The sequence below is a fragment of the Ambystoma mexicanum genome, chromosome 5q, assembly GCF_040938575.1.
Source record: "Ambystoma mexicanum isolate Mex_15411 chromosome 5q, UKY_AmexF1_1, whole genome shotgun sequence".
NCBI lineage: Eukaryota > Metazoa > Chordata > Amphibia > Caudata > Ambystomatidae > Ambystoma > Ambystoma mexicanum.
Window position 1 is genome coordinate 1,143,950,881 of NC_090933.1, and position 18,250 is coordinate 1,143,969,130.

Consider the following 18,250-nt stretch of genomic DNA (forward strand, 5'->3'; position numbering starts at 1 on the left):
GGGGGGTGAGTAACATGCTGTCACCCATGCCATGTCAACATCATGTGGCACTGACTAGATGCCCTGCTGTCAGCATCTCGCTGCATTTCATAACATCAAGTAACTAAGCCGGTGTGGCCCCTTGTGTCCCCAGGTGTGGCTTTGCCGGTTTCTGTGAACTGTAATACCGACAGACCTGGACCCATGGAAATAAACATCCTGACCTGACGTTGGTGGAAAGTGAACTGGTTTCCAGCAGTCCTGCAATCGCTCAACGAGGACATTGCAAACACATGTTTTGATGCTGGGAGCCTGCACCTTATTTATATGCTTAAAGTGGTTTCAGTAAATGACAGCCAGGGGAAGAGGTGATCTCGCTGTTTCTAGGGGGTTGGCTATATGGTGCGAGCAGCTTACAATGGCATCATTCAGTGGTTGTAGTTTCCACATTCCAGGTTAATAAAGGGTTTTGAAACATGTGGTGGGACTGCCAACATTTCACCGCTGGTTCACCAATTGCGACTGTCACCCGCGAGTTGTGTGGATAGTGTGTTAGTATGTATAGTATGTCCACGACCTGGTGGGCTCTGTGTGTGAGGCCGTGGCATATCCTAGTTGTTGTTGATCCTAGCTTTCGGAAGAAGCACAAATAAGGTTGTTTGTAGTGGGGGGATGGGATCATCTAGGTTCAGGAATAGTTGTTTGTTTGTTTTGAAAAAGGAGGAGTGTGGTGTGCGACCCTCCCACGAGCGTTGTCCCTTTAAGGGGATGTATCCCTCCGCTTGTGTATTGCTCTTTTAACACGGGCCATGACTGTATCACGGCCCAAGCTAATAAAAGGGGGATCTGCAGATATGTACACAGAACGGCTGCAGACTCCAGAAGAGGAACTCCTGAGTCCATGTCTCATTTATGTAGGGCTGCAGGCCTACATGTGGGGGCATCGGCCTGCATACCCTTATGCCGTGGGAGCCTTGTGCCAGCATGGTGGCAGAGGTCCTCATGGTCAAGGGCATGGCAAGCACTGCTCCCACCCCCGATGGTGCTGGAGTCATATAACACCCTGGGACCAGGGCAGGCCCCAACCCCCACAGGCACTGGGCCTGTTGTGTGCTCATGGTTGCAGCACTATGGGGGCCTGCCGGATGTCCATGGCAGGTCACCCACAACATTGATGTCAAGGAGAGAGGCATCCGTGTGTGTGCTGGGTGAACATAGGCCTGCTGTGGAAGCACCCTGATGTCGAGAAGAGAGGCATCCGTGCGTGTGCAGAGTGAACAGCAGCCTGCTGTAGAAACATCCTGATGTCGAGAAGAGAGGCATCTGTGCGGGTGCTGGGTGAACAGCGGCCTGCTGTGGAAGCACCCCGATGTCGAGAAGAGAGGCATCCGTGCGTGTGCTGGGTAAGCAGAGGCTTGATGTGGAAGCACCCCGATGTCGAGAAGATAGGCATCCATGCGTGTGCTGGGTGAACAGCGGACTGCTGTGTAAGAACCATTGTAAGAACACAAATATCCCAAATGGCCTGCAGCCGTCATGGATGAAGTAAAGGTTTCTGGGATAATCTTTTCTGTGGAAATGTTCATCAAGAAGTAGAGGAGATTTTGTATATGATGCTAAGGCACGATTTATTCATCCTGTGTGGTAACTGTACTCTTTGAGCCCCATTAACTCCATTCAACTCAAGCCGCATGGAACCCAATAAAAGCTTGAACAACGTCCTCCTGAAGCTCTCAAATTTACATCTCTTGAGCCTCTAGTAGTCACAGGCACCACAGTGATGGTGTGTGTATGCATACCTGCTGCCCCCCACAGAAAACAATAAGAAACCGATAGCTAGGCATCTTGTGGCACAGTAACCGATGGTAATGGCATGATGTAAAAGCATGTATGTGTCTGTCATTGAAAATACTGGATGTGATTTGTAGGCTGCACACAAAGGAACAAAATTATGTTAGTTTGTTATTGAGACACGAACAACTTCAGAGTGAAAGCATCAAGCCAGGAAACCAACAGCAGAATCTGGCTCTCTCCCACCAGCTCACCTTACCACAACTGGAACTCAGAGGCGGGCCAGAATAACAGTCCTAAATGAGTCTACTGCCTGTGAAAAAATGCTGTTCAGTCTAGGGCTCTAATATTGAAACCATCACAAGATCAATACTGGGAAGGCTATGCCCCCTCTTGAAAGGAGATGAGCAGCATGTGGCAGCAGGTTCAGTTGAACTGACCCTTCCATGATTCTATGAGTGGCATGGTATTACGTCTTTATACCCACACGAGAACTTTCATCTATACTTACCGGCTGATCGTTCCTGTTGTCAGGGCACTGATCACCCACTCTATATCGAGGACTTTGAACGGGATTAGGATCAAAGTGGCATTCTCCTGCAGATTTGCTGCACTCTCTGGGTAGATGAACTGGTGGGTGGTCCTTCTTCCAACATCGGCTTCGTATCCAACAGTGGCTGCACGGTTCATTCTAAAAAAGTAAACCGAAATGAATCACCATCAGTACATATGTGCTACATTGGAATCAGACTAAAATGAACAGCTTTGCCATGCAAAACTGGTTGGGACATACGTACTCTGATGCGTGACACTGAAATTGATCATTCAAACAACATAGGCTTGATATTAATAATAGTTATTATTATTTGCTCTTTATACATTGTTTGTTCTTGTCATACTTGTCATTGTCACCATTAGCGCTTTTAATGGTACTATATTTTTGAATTTTGAAAGGATGAAAGGCTGAGTTGGCCCTGCCGAGTTTGGAACTGCTGCCTGCAGGTCACGCTCTGATATCAGAAGAGATTCCTCCTCCCAAGAAAATGGTGGCTGTGAGGGAGAGTTCTCTGAAATGTGCTAATTCTCTCTACCTTACAGACTCCTGCAACTTCGCTGAATTTTCAGGACTTGAATTTATAACCTGGAGAGAGTGAGACCTTTTTTCCCACTCTCTCATGTATTTTAATGTGATTTTCAACACTTTGTTTCTTTTGGTTGTGGACTCTGACAAACACCATAGGCATCATCTTTTACATTGTGTCACACAGCACCTTCAGTGCAGTGGCACAGGGAAGTCTTTCAGATTTCCCAAAAGGTTTAAATACCTTCTCTTGGATAAATTCCTGTTCCCAAGAGCAGTGAAGTGAAATTGACTTTACCTACATGTGTCACTTTCTAGACCCAGCACACACTATCTTACAATAGGGTGATGGAGGGGTTACCTAGTATCCACTTTGTCTAGCTTCTCATGTAACGATTTTATGTTACCCTTTTCTCCACTGAATGGCTGTTGGCAGTGGTTTACTTTTAACTACCATGGTGTGCATTTACCGCAGGCTGCGTTCGCAGCTACAGTAAAGCACCCATGGTGCCATTTTTGTAAAAATGGCCCTGGTCTTCTTTTTGCACCATTTCTTTGTGGAAAGGACCTTCTTGAGATTTATTCTGGGCGCCAAACCAGGTTTGGTCCCTTTGTTAATTTTGCCTTTGGCAGGATTCCCGAATGAATCCCGCCTCTGGTTCCAGGGTGTCTGGCGGGGGCAGGAAGCGAGGGAGGTCCCCAAAACTCCCTGTGCTTAATCTCCTAGGAGACAGGTATGCACTCTTAGGTGATTGGCTGGCTAGCTGTCCGGCAAGGACAGCCACCCTGCTGGGTGACTGACAGCTAGGCTGGAATGAATGGGAGAGACCTGCATAAAAGTCGAGGCTTTTTGGCTTGGAAGGTAGAGTCGACCACTGGACGAAGGAATCCGAAGAAGAACTTGAAGAGGACACCTGCTGCAACTCCTGGACCATTGGAGACCTGTATCGGTTGCCGCTGTAGAGTTGCCAACAGTTTATTTACCACACAAGCCTAATCAGCTTGTGGCCCTACTTTGAATGTCTTCATATTCTACAAAGACTTCTAAAACATTGTGCAAGACTTTTACTTACCTGCAAGAAGTGCTTCAGTTCACCTTGACTGTTTCTAACTTAACATTGGCTGGCCTGGCTTCCTGAATGACTCTTCTCTCCTCTACTTAGGTGTTGTGTCTTCCTTCCAGGATGGGGTTAACTATCTTTGCATTGGGGGTTACCAAAAGTACTTACCTGCTTTAGAATATTTGTGTGATCTTTTGTTTTGTTCTAATAATCATTTTCCTATGACATATTCCTCAAACTGATTATAAATGCAACAGCGATATATTAATGTCCCCAGCACCCTAACTATTGAAGTCACCTTAGGGTGTAGGTAGTGTTTGTAGGCTATCCCAAATGGGTACTTACTGATTTAGAAATCTTAGGAATGTGTATTTTTGAAGTGTATTTGAGTGCTACTGTTATATTGCCCTTCTGAAGAAGGCTTATTCTAACTGATTGATAAATAAATTAATAATTGTTGAATCTCTGTGTAACTCCCCTACAGCTCACTTTGACCCCTCTTGAGATAAGCCTGGCTGCTCAACACGCTACCAACCTCTGTAGTATAGACTTATACCAAAGGTTGGGTTCCTATTGCTACATTTCTGTCAGTTTGAATTTGTATGCATGTTGCCATTATTGCCAATCACTAATTGCTTCAGTGAACTCTAATTGTCCTCCTCTGAAACTCCTCAACCCATGCTACCCATATCCACCTTAGGTCCTCTGCTACCCCCAACCACTTTACTTTTCACCCAATCAGTGCATTCCCTATGAATCCCCAATGTAAAGTGCGTACCAGCTTGTTTGTTCATTTTTAAATTCCAAACATACATACATTCATACATACATACAATTGCCATCTTCTCATATTGTTTCGGTTGTCATAGTTTACATGCATGAGTCTCCTGAAGTACTTGGTTTGGTCGGCTAGTCTAATGTCTAGCCTAACGTGTACATATACAAGTCAAGAAAGTGACCTGTTTTCCTAATTATCTTTCATAATATGTGAGCAACCGGTAAGTAAAATACATACTATTTGTTTAAAAAAGATTTTAGAGCGTTTGTGGTAATCGTTGTCCGGTACCAGCTTCTGAGGGCTGTTATTGTGGTGAACAGCTGCTCTCAGATCAACAAAAATATAAACGGATATCCACAGATCCAAAAAGATTTCAGTTCTTAGTCAGAGAAAATAGCATCACAACAGAGTGAGGCTGAGTGTGTTCACTGAGTAGTAGGGATGAGGACAATGGGAAAGTGAAAAATAAGACATCACAGTCCAAAGGATCTGGGTCTTCTCAGTCAATGTCACTTTCAAACAGGAAACAAAAGCGTAAAACCTTAAAATCTTCACGGACTAAGAAATGTATGAAGCTGGATCGCACAAGAATTTTCATGAGTGGGCTGCCAATAGTGAATTGGGTGAAAATGGGAGTCAGTGATTTCAGCAAAAGAACTTTCAGAGAGGAAATAATTAACGAAAGAAAACAAATGTTTGGGAAATATAGATGGGGATAAAAGGTGTGGCTAGGGGGTGGAGGTGGTGTTAAAGTCATAGGGAAATGAGGGGTTGGAGGGTACCACTACAAATAGAAAAAATAAATTCATTATTTTTTAGCTGTTTTTGTTTCGTTAAAAATTCCCGTTGGAGAAATTGTTTTTGCTAAAATCACATAGAACTGTGATAATGGGATCAATGATTTTAGACTACCTCCAAGACCTGTAGCAAACTAGTGTGGTGCCTAGAGACATTCGTCACTTGGGGTCAATTGGGGTTTGGATACTAATGCTCCAACTTTACCATCTATTAAGAAAGTTGGAAATATTGATGACATTAGGGGTCGCGAGCAGTTAAGTAAAGAAATAGTTTGTACAGATTGGTAATCAGTTTTGGAAAACATGACAAATCAAAATTAATCTTTAGTATTCACAATTGATTTAAGCTTTTGTCCTGTGTGTCAACATACTTTTATCAAAGATACTCCTCTCTCTTCTGTACAAGTCAATGCAAATCAAATCTCTGCTTCTCAATCTGTAATCGTGTGTCCTAAAACCTCTTTTGATAGGGTTACAACTCTTCTAGTCCCACAGTTTTGAATATTGAAGCACTGTCCTCCTCAATACAATGTAATCATGTTTTTAATTATTATTATTATTATTATTATTATTATTATTATTATTATTATTATGTTATTTATTGAATCTAGCTTCGGGAAGCAATGGATCACTTTACAAGTAATAGAGGAAGTATACAGTGAGGGAAGAAGGTCACAAGGGATTGATACAAGAGAGTGGGGAGCTTACAATGAGGGAAAGTGGGCAATTAGGCAGAAAGTGATCTACAAGCAACCAGGGAAAGAAACAGGGCGGAGAATATCACCCTGTCTCAGGTAAATTGGGGAGAGGAGAGTGTGTGAATCTAGCTGTTAAAGAGGAGCCATTCCTTCAAGAGGAGGTCTGGTGTAGATGGGGAGCAGTTTCCAGAGTCTGGGGGTGGACATATAGAGTGTGCAATGGTTTTATATCTGTTGCAGGAAATGCCAGCATTAAGAATTGTGAAATCTAAAGCTGAGGTGGAACCTTTTTACAACTTTGGTTGGCTCACCATTGAGAATTTACATTTTAAAATTCATGCTATTATGTAATTGCTTTTAAACAAAGTAGAGTCTTTTTTGATTATGGGTTGTGATGTGTATATGTTGTGGATTACTAAACCTATGGATAAACTGGTTCCATTACAGAAGCTTGTCAGGCTACATGTAGACTTGAGGCCTCCTGGTGTGCACACAGGATAACATGATATTTCTAGAGCTAGTGAATCATTGAGGATACATTGCTCACAGGTTAGGGAAGAAAGAAGATTAATAGAAGTGGATTATGGAAGAGTCAATCTTAATGAATCCTTCAAATGATTGGCCATGGTTGGCAGTGGCTTTTTAAACACAAAAAAAGGAAATCTGACCAAAGACATGTTCTTGTTAGTCATGGAATATGAGAGGTCATAAACAATGGTTTATGGGAGGTGTAAATCAGGAACTACATGGAAGTGTTGATATATTTTCACCACAAGAGGTTTAGTTATGGATAAATATACCATAATGTTACAACCAGCTATTAGGGATCACCTTGGTTGAGCTAGTGCTGACCTTTTTAAAGGTGCAAACATAGTTTTGTAATAAGTAATATGTTTAAGGAAAATGATTTTCATTATGATTTATCTACGATTGTTACTGTGAAGACAAATCGCTTAGTCTATTCTCAAGACAGTGGAAAACCACAGTTGGGGATTGATAAACCTCTTACTCCGTGGAGTGTAGTCTAATATCTACAAAAAGAAGTTTAAGGTTTTTTCTTAAAAAAAGGAAGAAAGTGCCACCACTTACATGGGTATCCTGTCTCACAGATAAGTTTTTAGGCAAAAATAGATATAAATTTTATTAGTCATACAAAATTCATTTTAAAAATAGAAAATTCATCATAAAAAATGATCATATCACATGGAACAAACGATCAATTCTAAAACCACACAAACAATTCAGCTTCAATCGGTTCTAGTCTCAAATTTGATCTTTTGGTCAACCCGTATGACCCAATCAGACTCAGTGTGATTGGGTCATACGGGTTGACCAAAAGATCAAATTTGAGACTAGAACCGATTGAAGCTGAATTATTTGTGTGGTTTTAGAATTGATCGTTTGTTCCTTGTGATATGATCATTTTTTATGATGAATTTTCTATTTTTAAAATGAATTTTGTATGACTAATAAAATTTATATCTATTTTTGCCTAAAAACTTAGCTGTGAGACAGGATACCCATGTAAGTGGTGGCACTTTCTTCCTTTTTTTAAGAAAAAACCTTAAACTTCTTTTTGTAGATATTAGACAAATCGCTTAGAACATTTTATCAGTTAACATCTATGAACGATCACTCTTTTGAAAGTAGAATTATTGCCTCAATTTATTTCATTTTGGGATTGGCAATTTAGCTGCACTGACAATTTTCTTGGAATTTTCTTGCAAGATCTAAATGGGAAAATTCATAGTCATAACTTTTTTCTTGGAAAACCGTCTGCTTATGATGTCTTCCTTCCCATTTGAGCAAATTTGAAAGAAGACACATCTATTCAGTTTGGTGACCTGGGAATTGTTATTTTGAAGGCTTGGAAAGGCAAAAATAAGAGTGTCAGGAAACGTACCAGGTGAATATACAACGGCATTCTCGGTCAACATTGCATTATGTGCTTTTATAAAGTTCAAATCTTACCTCATTTAAAATAGTACCATAGGTCAGTAAGAACGTAGTGATCCTTCTGTTCTTTCTGTTGCTATACAACACAAACAAGAGGTTACCCCAATCAAATGCCTAGGACAAATGGGGGTCAATGAGCAAAAGACAGGATAGGTGGTCCTGTGCATACAAATTAAATAATCAGTAGCAACATATAAAAATGTATTGTAGAAAAACTGAATATGAATAAGTGTATGTATTTGAAATTAGTGTAATGCAAAGCAAATAAGACTCCAATAAACACTAAAAATATACTTTTGCAGGTAAAATGCCATTATCATAAACACAACCCTACCCAAATATAACCCACACATCAATCATACCTAAACAACAAAGCATGAGTGTATCAAAGGTTAGAACCAAATGAAACACAACTATCCACATAAAGAAATGTTTTTGATAAATATTGTAATGGACAAAAATGCCAGTCGCTAATCCTGTCTGGTTTGAGCTTGCAGAAAATAATCAAACTACAATTATATAAAACCGTGATGGCAGAACATTTTGAAACCCATCGGGCAGAGTCTGTGATAAAAAAAGAAAAATATGACAAAACAAAAACAAATGTGCTCATTTGCTGGCCAACTCGAGTTTGATTTAGGTTGTTATGTTTCCCATAGATACTGCCTTTATCAGGGCCATATACACCATTTCCAGGTAGGGGGAATTCTGTATGAAATAACCTAGAATCAAAATAAACAATACAGAATTTCCAACAGTCACATTTATAATTGCTCGAGCACCAAAAACCATGTTCACCAGTGCGTACGGCTGTTCATCTGTATGGGGCAACCTGTCCCATTAAAAAGAAATAGAAAAAAGAAGACCAGTGTGGACACTACTCACCAATCAGTGCCCACATGCCACACCAAAGGTGTACCCCCACGTACCCTACCAGGCACAAGACAGACACAAGTGGTAAAATGGGGGGTGTCCCCATCCTTTCTTACAAGACCACTCCACAGAGTGCACTCTGTATGGATGTCACCAATTAGGACTAAAGGAATTGGGAGAGAAAACATGCAGACCAGTTAGAGGATACTCATAGGAGGTGACTGGCTGAACACCACTGCCTTGCCCTATCTACAGGGAGCACTTACCCAAAGGGTACAAAACCAGAGAGATCAATTATGACTCTGTATCAAAGTCCGGGGAACCAGCTGTCAGTCATTCTGCATGTGTGTACCAAAAATGTGCAAAACTGGCAGAAGAGGAACACAAAACAAGGCCCATGTCAAGCCAGACTCTATTATTTTTAGAAGAGTGTGCTGCCTTAACGGACAAGGTTTATGTCTTTCCCCCACCTAAGTACACCAGCCCCCTGTCACTAACTCACATGTTCTTGCAGAACAACTTTCCTTAAGCTCTGCCTGCCACCGGTACATCTCTGTGTGTAGACAATAGTGCCCAGTCGCATTCACGTGTTTGAAGCTTCATTCAGGATGCTGCGTAATAAAGGTGCAGTGGTCCCGCTCCAGTGAGTCACTCCAATGAGTCCTGGAGCTCACCGCGAGTGGAAAACTGGATAATAAAAGTGCTTCAACTCAGTGTGACAAACGCAATGTGAATCACGTGATGCTGTCATATGTTTTGTGGTTTGCATGTTCTAGGTGTAGAGGGTTCATGGAGTACTATCAGTCTGACACGAAAAGGATGCTATCTCGGAGGAGTATCACCCTCCATGTTAAAAGTGAACACAGAAGCCTTGTCAGCAAATGTACAAGACAGTGAGTGGTTCAAATAGAAGGACAAATAACATCATTCTTTTTTTCATTGAGAAACCTGGGAACGCAAATCAAAATAAAGAAATTATATTGAAAGGGAAGAATTAAAAGCAAAATAAAATGTGTGGGGATATTCAGCAATGGCAGAAAGCTTGTCAAATCAATTCTGACAATAGAGCGGACCACTGAAGGACTTATTCATGAGTCCTCAGCATATGGATCCACTTTTGTTAAAGTCTGAGCAAACGACCTGTCATGGGAAAACCCTCTAAGTCAGACCTCAATTGGTTCAAAACAAACCATCTGAAATCCTCTGGACCATGGTTTTCCTCTGTGAAGTGTTGAACAAGGGGCGCAGACAGAACGTTGTTTCTAATTCTGCTGCAGTGTTTGCAAATCCTTGCAGACACTTTACTGGTGGTCATCCCGAGGTACAACAGGTTGCATTGGCACTTAATGGGATAATCAACATTGGTAGGATTGCAATTTGACCATTTGTTTTAAAGTCCAGTAGAAAGAGCTGTGAGAGAAATTGTTGTGATGGTAGTATGGGCACTGTGAGAAGCCTGAGGGTATTCCCACTCCTATCCCCATGGGTCTTCTGTGAAAATAACATTTGAGATTTATTAATAAATAATTGTCGTAACTCAAACTCCTCAGTGCTTTTTCATACAGTACTCAGTGAATTCTTTGGAGCCCCCAATTTAACCAAGGATGCATGAATGTAACAAGTACTATTTTCTGGTAGATGGCACCCATGTTTTGTTAATACGTCAATGGTTCTCTTCCATTTTGTTATGCCTGATACAAAAGCGTTGTTGGAATATAGATGGTTTTCACCAAAGTTGGCCATATATATGTCGGCCAAACTTGGGGCAAAGAATGTCCTCATGGCTGTTCCCTTCTTCTGACAATATAACCTGGATTGAAAAAAAAGAGGTTTTCACAGAGCGTGAATTGCAACAAGTCCACGATGAACGTACTAGGGGCAACCTGGGGACCCGGTCTGGTGGCCAACCAGTTCTTAATAATGGAAATAGCCTCTGTTAGGCAGAAACCTGTGCAGTTCCCTTAGGGACCACTGCAAAAGATTTAAGTCTACAGGTGTTGGCAGTAAACCCACTTGGTAGCAGTCTGTACCACCCAGATTTACCTGGTAGCTGTGGCTGAGCAGTCAGACTTCCCTCAAGAAGAGTTAGGCAGTATGCAAAGTATACACAATAGGCACTCAGATACAACAATACAAGCAAACACTGACCAGAGCTTTGCTATCAAAGTATATAATTATTTATTTAAAAACACACAGTTTGAAACACTCCAGCACTCTTATTGTAAAATATTCTAAACACAATTACTATTGTAATATATACACTCCTTTTCCCTTATCGGATAAATCACAGTAAAACACCACTTATTTTCATACAGAGGTGAGCGCTTAACTAGATTGCACTCTGATAAGTTTGTGAGAAAGGGAGGGAAAAAGACAGCATATGGAAAGGTACACCACTCTAAGATTCAGGAACACTGTTAGCAAGGCAGAAGAGCAAAAGTCACTGGTGAGCCAAAGTCCAAAGGCTGGGCCCACTCTTAGAGAGAGCAGAGCACAAATGCGCCCAAGATCACACAGTTACACTAGGCTTAGAAAGTCTTGCAGAGGGTTCAAAAAGAGTTTAGAGAGGCTTTAAGAAAGTTTAGCCCGGGTGTCCCAGACTAACCCAGGTTCGAAAGCCGGGGGCTAAATCTACCCCGTACAGTCGGTAGCAAGGGAAGCCAGGCGGGACACTTTACCTTAAGTGGGAAGGATCCTCCAGCGGTGGCAGTTGTTCCTGGTAGTGGGTGCAAGTTGCGTCGTCGTCCAGGGGAAGAGAAGATCTCGCCTTGGAAGAAAGATGAAGGTCGTTGCACTACCAATGAAGAAACCAGCCGTGGAGTTTTCCGGTTAAAGGTGGTACCTTTGTTTCGCTGTCGTGGTAAAACGTGGTATCCCGGTTGCCGGGGTGCTTGGCACAGGCAAGGCGGCCACGAGGTACGTCGGGAAGGCGAAAAGACGGTGAAACTGGTTATCCCCACCAGTCAAAGGAAGAAGACTCTCCGGCGGGAGATCTCCTCTGTCGTTGGGAAAAGTGGTGAGGCAGTCCAGCAGGGCTCCACCGGTGGTGGTGTCGTGGCAGGTCGGCTCAGCTTCTCCCTCGTCGGATTCTTAGGTCCTGTGGCGACTTCTGAAGTTCCAGTCCCCAAATCCCTGCTTTTATGCAGCAAACCCCCATTCACTCAGCCTAGCTGTCACTCAAACATGCTAAGTGGTGAGCCGTTCGGCTCACCACTTGGGCCAATCAGGATGGAGTGTGACTTGAGTTGCCTAGGCAACTCAGTCCAGGGTGCCTAAATTTCCCTCCACCCCTCCTAAGTACCCCAGACAGAGTGGCACCACTTTGTAGGGCTTCTGTGGAGAAGCCCGCCAAAAAGTGGAACAAAGGACTCGACTTGGGTTGGAGTCACAGAAGAGAACACAAACGCCATTTTAGAATCAAGTTTTGGCAAAAAATACCAACCGGAGAATTAATATTAATTAAATAAACCGGCAGTGTGTGTTCGTAGCTACCGTAAATAATTAAATAAAGATAGTAGCCTAAAACAATGGGACATCCCATAGGAAAACATTTGCGATTGAATATAAAAAGTAGTATCCACTACCACCAGCCAAAACTCGATCAGGGGGGACGGAGACGTGCCCCCTCGACTAACAGACCCCGGGGGAATTGAATTGCCCCAGCCAGTATGTCCACAATATGAAGGTTTGTACTGGTTCTGTTCTGAATTTAAGACTAGTAAAGTCAATGGTGACTTTACATGCCCTGGGAGACAGTAGTCAGTCCCAGGGTATGGAGTCTATACTGGGGGGTCACTATGACACCCCTGCGTCACTGCACTGAGGGTGCTGTGTAACACACATCACAAAAACACATGAAGCCCTATGGAGTAAAAGACCCCATAGCCCATTAAACACCTCTAGATTCAAAGAAACACACTCAAATCATGTCCAAGAGTGAGGGTAAAAGAGTCTCACTCTTGGCAGGAGAAAAAAATAAACCCCAAAAATCCAGCAAAGCTGCTGGGGGACTCACTAGGTTAGGAAATTCAGCCTAAACAGAGAATACTCCCTAACACTCGCCCCCGCGCAGACTAAGGGACAGGAGGATTTAATCCACTCCTGGATGAACCTCATACCTCTAGTCGATGACATACATCCTAGAGAGTCCATCAGCATTTTGATGGTGACACCTTGACCTATGTTCTATGGCCCAATCAAAGGTTTTCCTTTGTAAGCTATATGACCTACAAACCCTTTGAGGAACATCAGTCTTTTTAAAGTTATAGGGGATCTGGTTGACCAGTCCCTCAGAAGTTGTTACAACTTCTGAACCTGTGTTAGGCTTTTTCAAGGGGTCCTTATAAAGGATTCCCTTAGATCTAGAGGGGGCTCCAAGGTTCCACACCACCTCTCTTGTGAGAGCAGGTTGGGTCTTAGGCCTCTTGGTTGGAGGGGTTGGGGTTAGGCAATGTACCTGCTTCCCCTTCCTCTTAGATCCAACCTTACCTACTTTAGGAGTTTCCCCCCTAATATTAGGATTTGAGTTGGAGTCTTCGGTAGAAGGTCCAACAGTCTGAAGGTTTTTGGCCTTAGAATTTTCTTTCCTGGTTTTCCACCAGCATTGAGAATTACCAGTTCTCTTAGGCCTAGGTAAGGATCCAGTAGGTCTATCCTCCTCTTCCTTAGAAGCAGGGGGGGTCACAGACTCTGAAACTGGGGGAACAATGATGGAGCTTGGTTGGGGCTCCCATTTCCCTAATGTACTAGCCTGAAATGTGCCTGGATTAGAGGTCAACTTACTAACACCAGGGCTTGTAGTGGGGTTCTAGGTAGAGGTTCCCACAGGCTTAGAGCCAATTTGGTTAGGTTCTGGTTCTTCATACTGGGAGGCCTGGGGGTATGTGACACTACTCCTAGAGTTCTCTGGTCATTCCCCAACAGGACTTTCCCAGGCACCTCAGTCTGAACACTGACAGGGATCCTCACTGTCATGTTGTTACACTGAATGAGGGCTGGTAGAATAGGAACCATTTGGACAGGGCCTCCAGACATTTTAGTGGGACCTTTGGGTGCTTTTGCCACATCCTCAGGTTGAAAGAAGCTTTCATCCACTACTGTTCTGCTGGCCCCAGTGTCTCTCCGGGCAGGAGTATCCTGGCCATTGACAAGAACGCTGTCCACATAATACACCTTAGAGTTAACAGGTAGGGAGTTATACACAACCCTATTCTGGGGACTAACCAGACCCATAGGCTCTAAGTTTACAGTTGCTTGAAGACCAAAGGGTTCTTCAGCAAAGAGTTTAAAGTGGGCACTAGCCATCTGTACTTCATCCTCAGGAGTGAAGGCTAAGGAGGCTGTGCTGATCCCTGCAGGTTTACCCTTGCATCTGGGATCCCCTTTGATATGGTCAGTAGCCTTACAGATATAGCATTGTCCAAATGCTCTCTGAAAGGGTGGCTTGTTCTGACCTCCTTCTGGTGGTTGACCAGAAGGTACACTAGCCTGATTCGGTTTACCCTGGGGCTTACCCTGGTTATTTTGTTGTTTGTGGCCCTCTTTGGTATGGGAGGTATTAGAATTCTCTGGATTCACTTTAGGTGGCTGCTTTCCCTCATCCTTTTTCTGAGTTACCCCAGAATCCTTGTGAGTGGCCCTGTTGGCAACCCACAAGTCAGCAGCCTTAGCTAGCATTCGGGAATCTAATTCCTTTGAATCAGCCAAGTGCTGTCTGAGCTCAGGAGAGCAGGCATCATAAATTGACTCCAACATAAATAGATTTTTCATACCTTCATAAGTGTTCACCTTGTAACCCTTAATCCATCCCTCTAAGTTTTTCAAACATTCACTCACCCAGGTAGCCCAAGGGGTACCATCATTCTTTTTGAGGGTCCTAAACCTCTTAAGATACTGGGAAGGGGTCTTCCCAAACCTAGCTATCAAAGCTAGTTTCACACATTCATACTCTTTCCTATCCTCCTCCCCCAACTCCATTACCACATAAGTGGCAACAGGGGGAAGCCTAGAGAACAACCAGGTGAGTAAGTCATTTCCTGTGATGTTCTGGAGCCCATAATTATATTCAAACAGAGACAACCAATCCAACACATCCAACTTAGGCTCATACATACCAACCAATTCTTTAGGCATCTGGGGTCTTTTAGGACTGGAACTTCTAGAGGAGCCAGAGAGAGAAGCATTTTCGACAGATAATTTCTTCATTTCTAGCTCATGCTTGAGCTCCATTTCCCTTAGCCTTAGTTCTTGATTCATTTCCTGATGTCTCTGTTCAGCCAGAGTATTCAGTCTCTTGAACTCTAATTCAAGTTTCATTTTCTCTAATTCGAGATATTGAGGACTAAGTGTGGGACTTGGCAAAGGCCAGGTAGGTACAGCAGGTAGAGCAGACAGAGGCCTGGGGGGGACAGTCACAGCAGCCTCACCCTCCTCTTCTGACTCTTCCTCAAGATTATCAACATTTTGATCAATATCAATTTCTATACTGTTATCTACATTTTCTGGCATGGTAGGTTCCTCAGACCCATCATCCAGACTTTGGTTAGCTAACAACCTTTCTATTAATTCCATTTTCTTGCCTTTAGTCAGGAGGTTCTTATGCTTACATAATACTCTTAAACAATCAGCAGTTTTTGTAGCAAGGGACTCTTGACTATAAGTTTCCATAGTTGACATGTTAGAAAGATTACTTTTTCAGTGCTAAGCTTTGTGGTTAGTTGTACTAAGGTATCCTCAAGTACTCTGAAGTGTATACTCAATACAAATCCCACCGCTGTACACCAGTGTTAGGCAGAAACCTGTGCAGTTCCCTTAGGGACCACTGCAAAAGATTTAAGTCTACAGGTGTTGGCAGTAAACCCACTTGGTAGCAGTCTGTACCACCCAGATTTACCTGGTAGCTGTGGCTGAGCAGTCAGACCTCCCTCAAGAAGAGTTAGGCAGTATGCAAAGTATACACAATAGGCACTCAGATACAACAATACAAGCAAACACTGACCGGAGCTTTGGTATCAAAGTATATCATTATTTATTTAAAAACACACAGTTTGAAACACTCCAGCACTCTTATTGTAAAATATTCTAAACACAATTACTATTGTAATATATACACCCCTTTTCCCTTATCGGATAAATCACAGTAAAACACCACTTATTTTCATACAGAGGTGAGCGCTTAACTAGATTGCACTCTGATAAGTTTGTGAGAAAGGGAGGGAAAAAGACAGAATATGGAAAGGTACACCACTCTAAGATTCAGGAACACTGTTAGCAAGGCAGAAGAGCAAAAGTCACTGGTGAGCCAAAGTCCAAAGGCTGGGCCCACTCTTAGAGAGAGCAGAGCACAAATGCGCCCAAGATCACACAGTTACACTAGGCTTAGAAAGTCTTGCAGAGGGTTCAAAAAGAGTTTAGAGAGGCTTTAAGAAAGTTTAGCCCGGGTGTCCCAGACTAACCCAGGTTCAAAGGCTGGGGGCTAAATCTACCCCGTACAGTCGGTAGCAAGGGAAGACAGACGGGACACGGTACCTTAAGTGGGAAGGATCCTCCAGCGGTTGCGTCGTCGCCCAGGGGAAGAGAAGATCTCGACTTGGAGGAAAGATGAAGGTCGTTGCACTACCAATGAAGAAACCAGCCGTGGAGTTTTCTGGTTAAAGGTGGTACCTTTGTTTCGCGGTCGTGGTAAAACGTGGTATCTCGGTTGCCGGGGTGCTTGGCACAGGCAAGGCAGCCACGAGGTACGTCAGGAAGGCGAAAAGATGGTGAAACTGGTTTTCCCCACCAGTCAAAGGAAGAAGACTCTCCGGAGGGAGATCTCCTCTGTCGTTGGGAAAAGTGGTGAGGCAGTCCAGCAGGGCTCCACCGGTGGTGGTGTCGTGGCAGGTCGGCTCAGCTTCTCCCTCGTTGGATTCTTAGGTCCTGTGGCGACCTCTGAAGTTCTAGTCCCTTTCTTTATGCAGCAAACCCCCATTCACTCAGCCTAGCTGTCACTCAAACATGCTAAGTGGTGAGCCGGTCGGCTCACCACTTGGGCCAATCAGGATGGAGTGCGACTTGAGTTGCCTAGGCAACTCGGTCCAGGGTGCCTAAATTTCCCTCCACCCCTCCTAAGTACCCCAGACAGAGTGGCACCACTTTGCAGGGCTTCTGTGGAAAAGCCCGCCAAAAAGTGGAACAAAGGGCTCAACTTGGGTTGGAGTCACAGAAGAGAACACAAACGCCATTTTAGAATCAAGTTTTGGCAAAAAATACCAACTGGAGAATTAATATTAATTAAATAAACCGGCGGTATGTTCGAGGCTACCGTAAATAATTAAAGATAGTAGCCTAAAACAATGGGAAATGCCATAGGAAAATATTCGCGGTTGAATATAAAAAATTGTATCCACTGCCACCAGCCAAAACTCGATCAGGGGGGACGGAGACGTGCCCCCTCGACTAACAGACCCCGGGGCAATTGAATTGCCCCAGCCAGTACGTCCACAATATGATGGTTTGTACTGGTTCTGTTCAGAATTTAAGACTAGTAAAGTCAATGGTGACTTTACATGCCCTGGGAGACAGTAGTCAGTCCCAGGGTATGGAGTCTATACTGGGGGGTCACTATGAAACCCCTGTGTTACTGCACTGAGGGTGCTGTGTAACACACATCACAAAAACACATGAAGCCCTATGGAGTAAAAGACCCCATAGCCCATTAAAGACCTCTAGATTGAATGAAACACACTCAAATCATGTCCAAGAGTGAGGGTAAAAGAGTCTCACTCTTGGCAGGAGAAAGAAATAAACCCCAAAAATCCAGCAAAGCTGCTGGGGGACTCACTAGGTTAGGACATTCAGCCTAACCAGAGAATTCTCCCTAACAGCCTCCTCTTGAGCAATATTGGTGTATAAAGATATAATGTCCAACGTAACCAAGATGGTGTCATCTGGGTTGAATGGAGTTCCTTCTAAGATGTTAATGGCATCAGTTGTGTCCTTGATGTCTGAACTTAATTCCGTCACTAAGGGCTGTAAAAATTCATCTACATATTGACCTGTTGTTATTGGCAGGTCAGTTGAGGAGCCTACGTTATCAGCAGGGTTAGTGAGCACTGAGGCTAATCCAGCTGGAAGTTGTTTACCCAGGTCCAGCAGGCCTTTTATCCTGCTCTCTCTATAGCTAACCAAGGTTTGGAAGACCCTCAGGGCCACGATTTCCAATTATTGGGCTTTGGTTTCTGGGTCAGGTGATAACA

General features: G+C 43.4%; 1 protein-coding gene across 4 annotated transcripts in view; it reads right to left on the reverse strand.

Annotated features, from left to right (window-relative positions):
- The window catches only part of LOC138497931 (CMP-N-acetylneuraminate-beta-galactosamide-alpha-2,3-sialyltransferase 1-like), a 278,656-nt gene that overhangs the window by 102,991 nt on the left and 157,415 nt on the right, over positions 1 to 18,250 (reverse strand). For all 4 annotated transcript variants that reach the window (XM_069621663.1, XM_069621665.1, XM_069621662.1 and 1 more), the window contains one exon: positions 2,282 to 2,461. In XM_069621663.1, the coding sequence (XP_069477764.1) occupies positions 2,282 to 2,461 (180 nt within the window). The remainder of the gene's footprint in view (positions 1 to 2,281; positions 2,462 to 18,250) is intronic.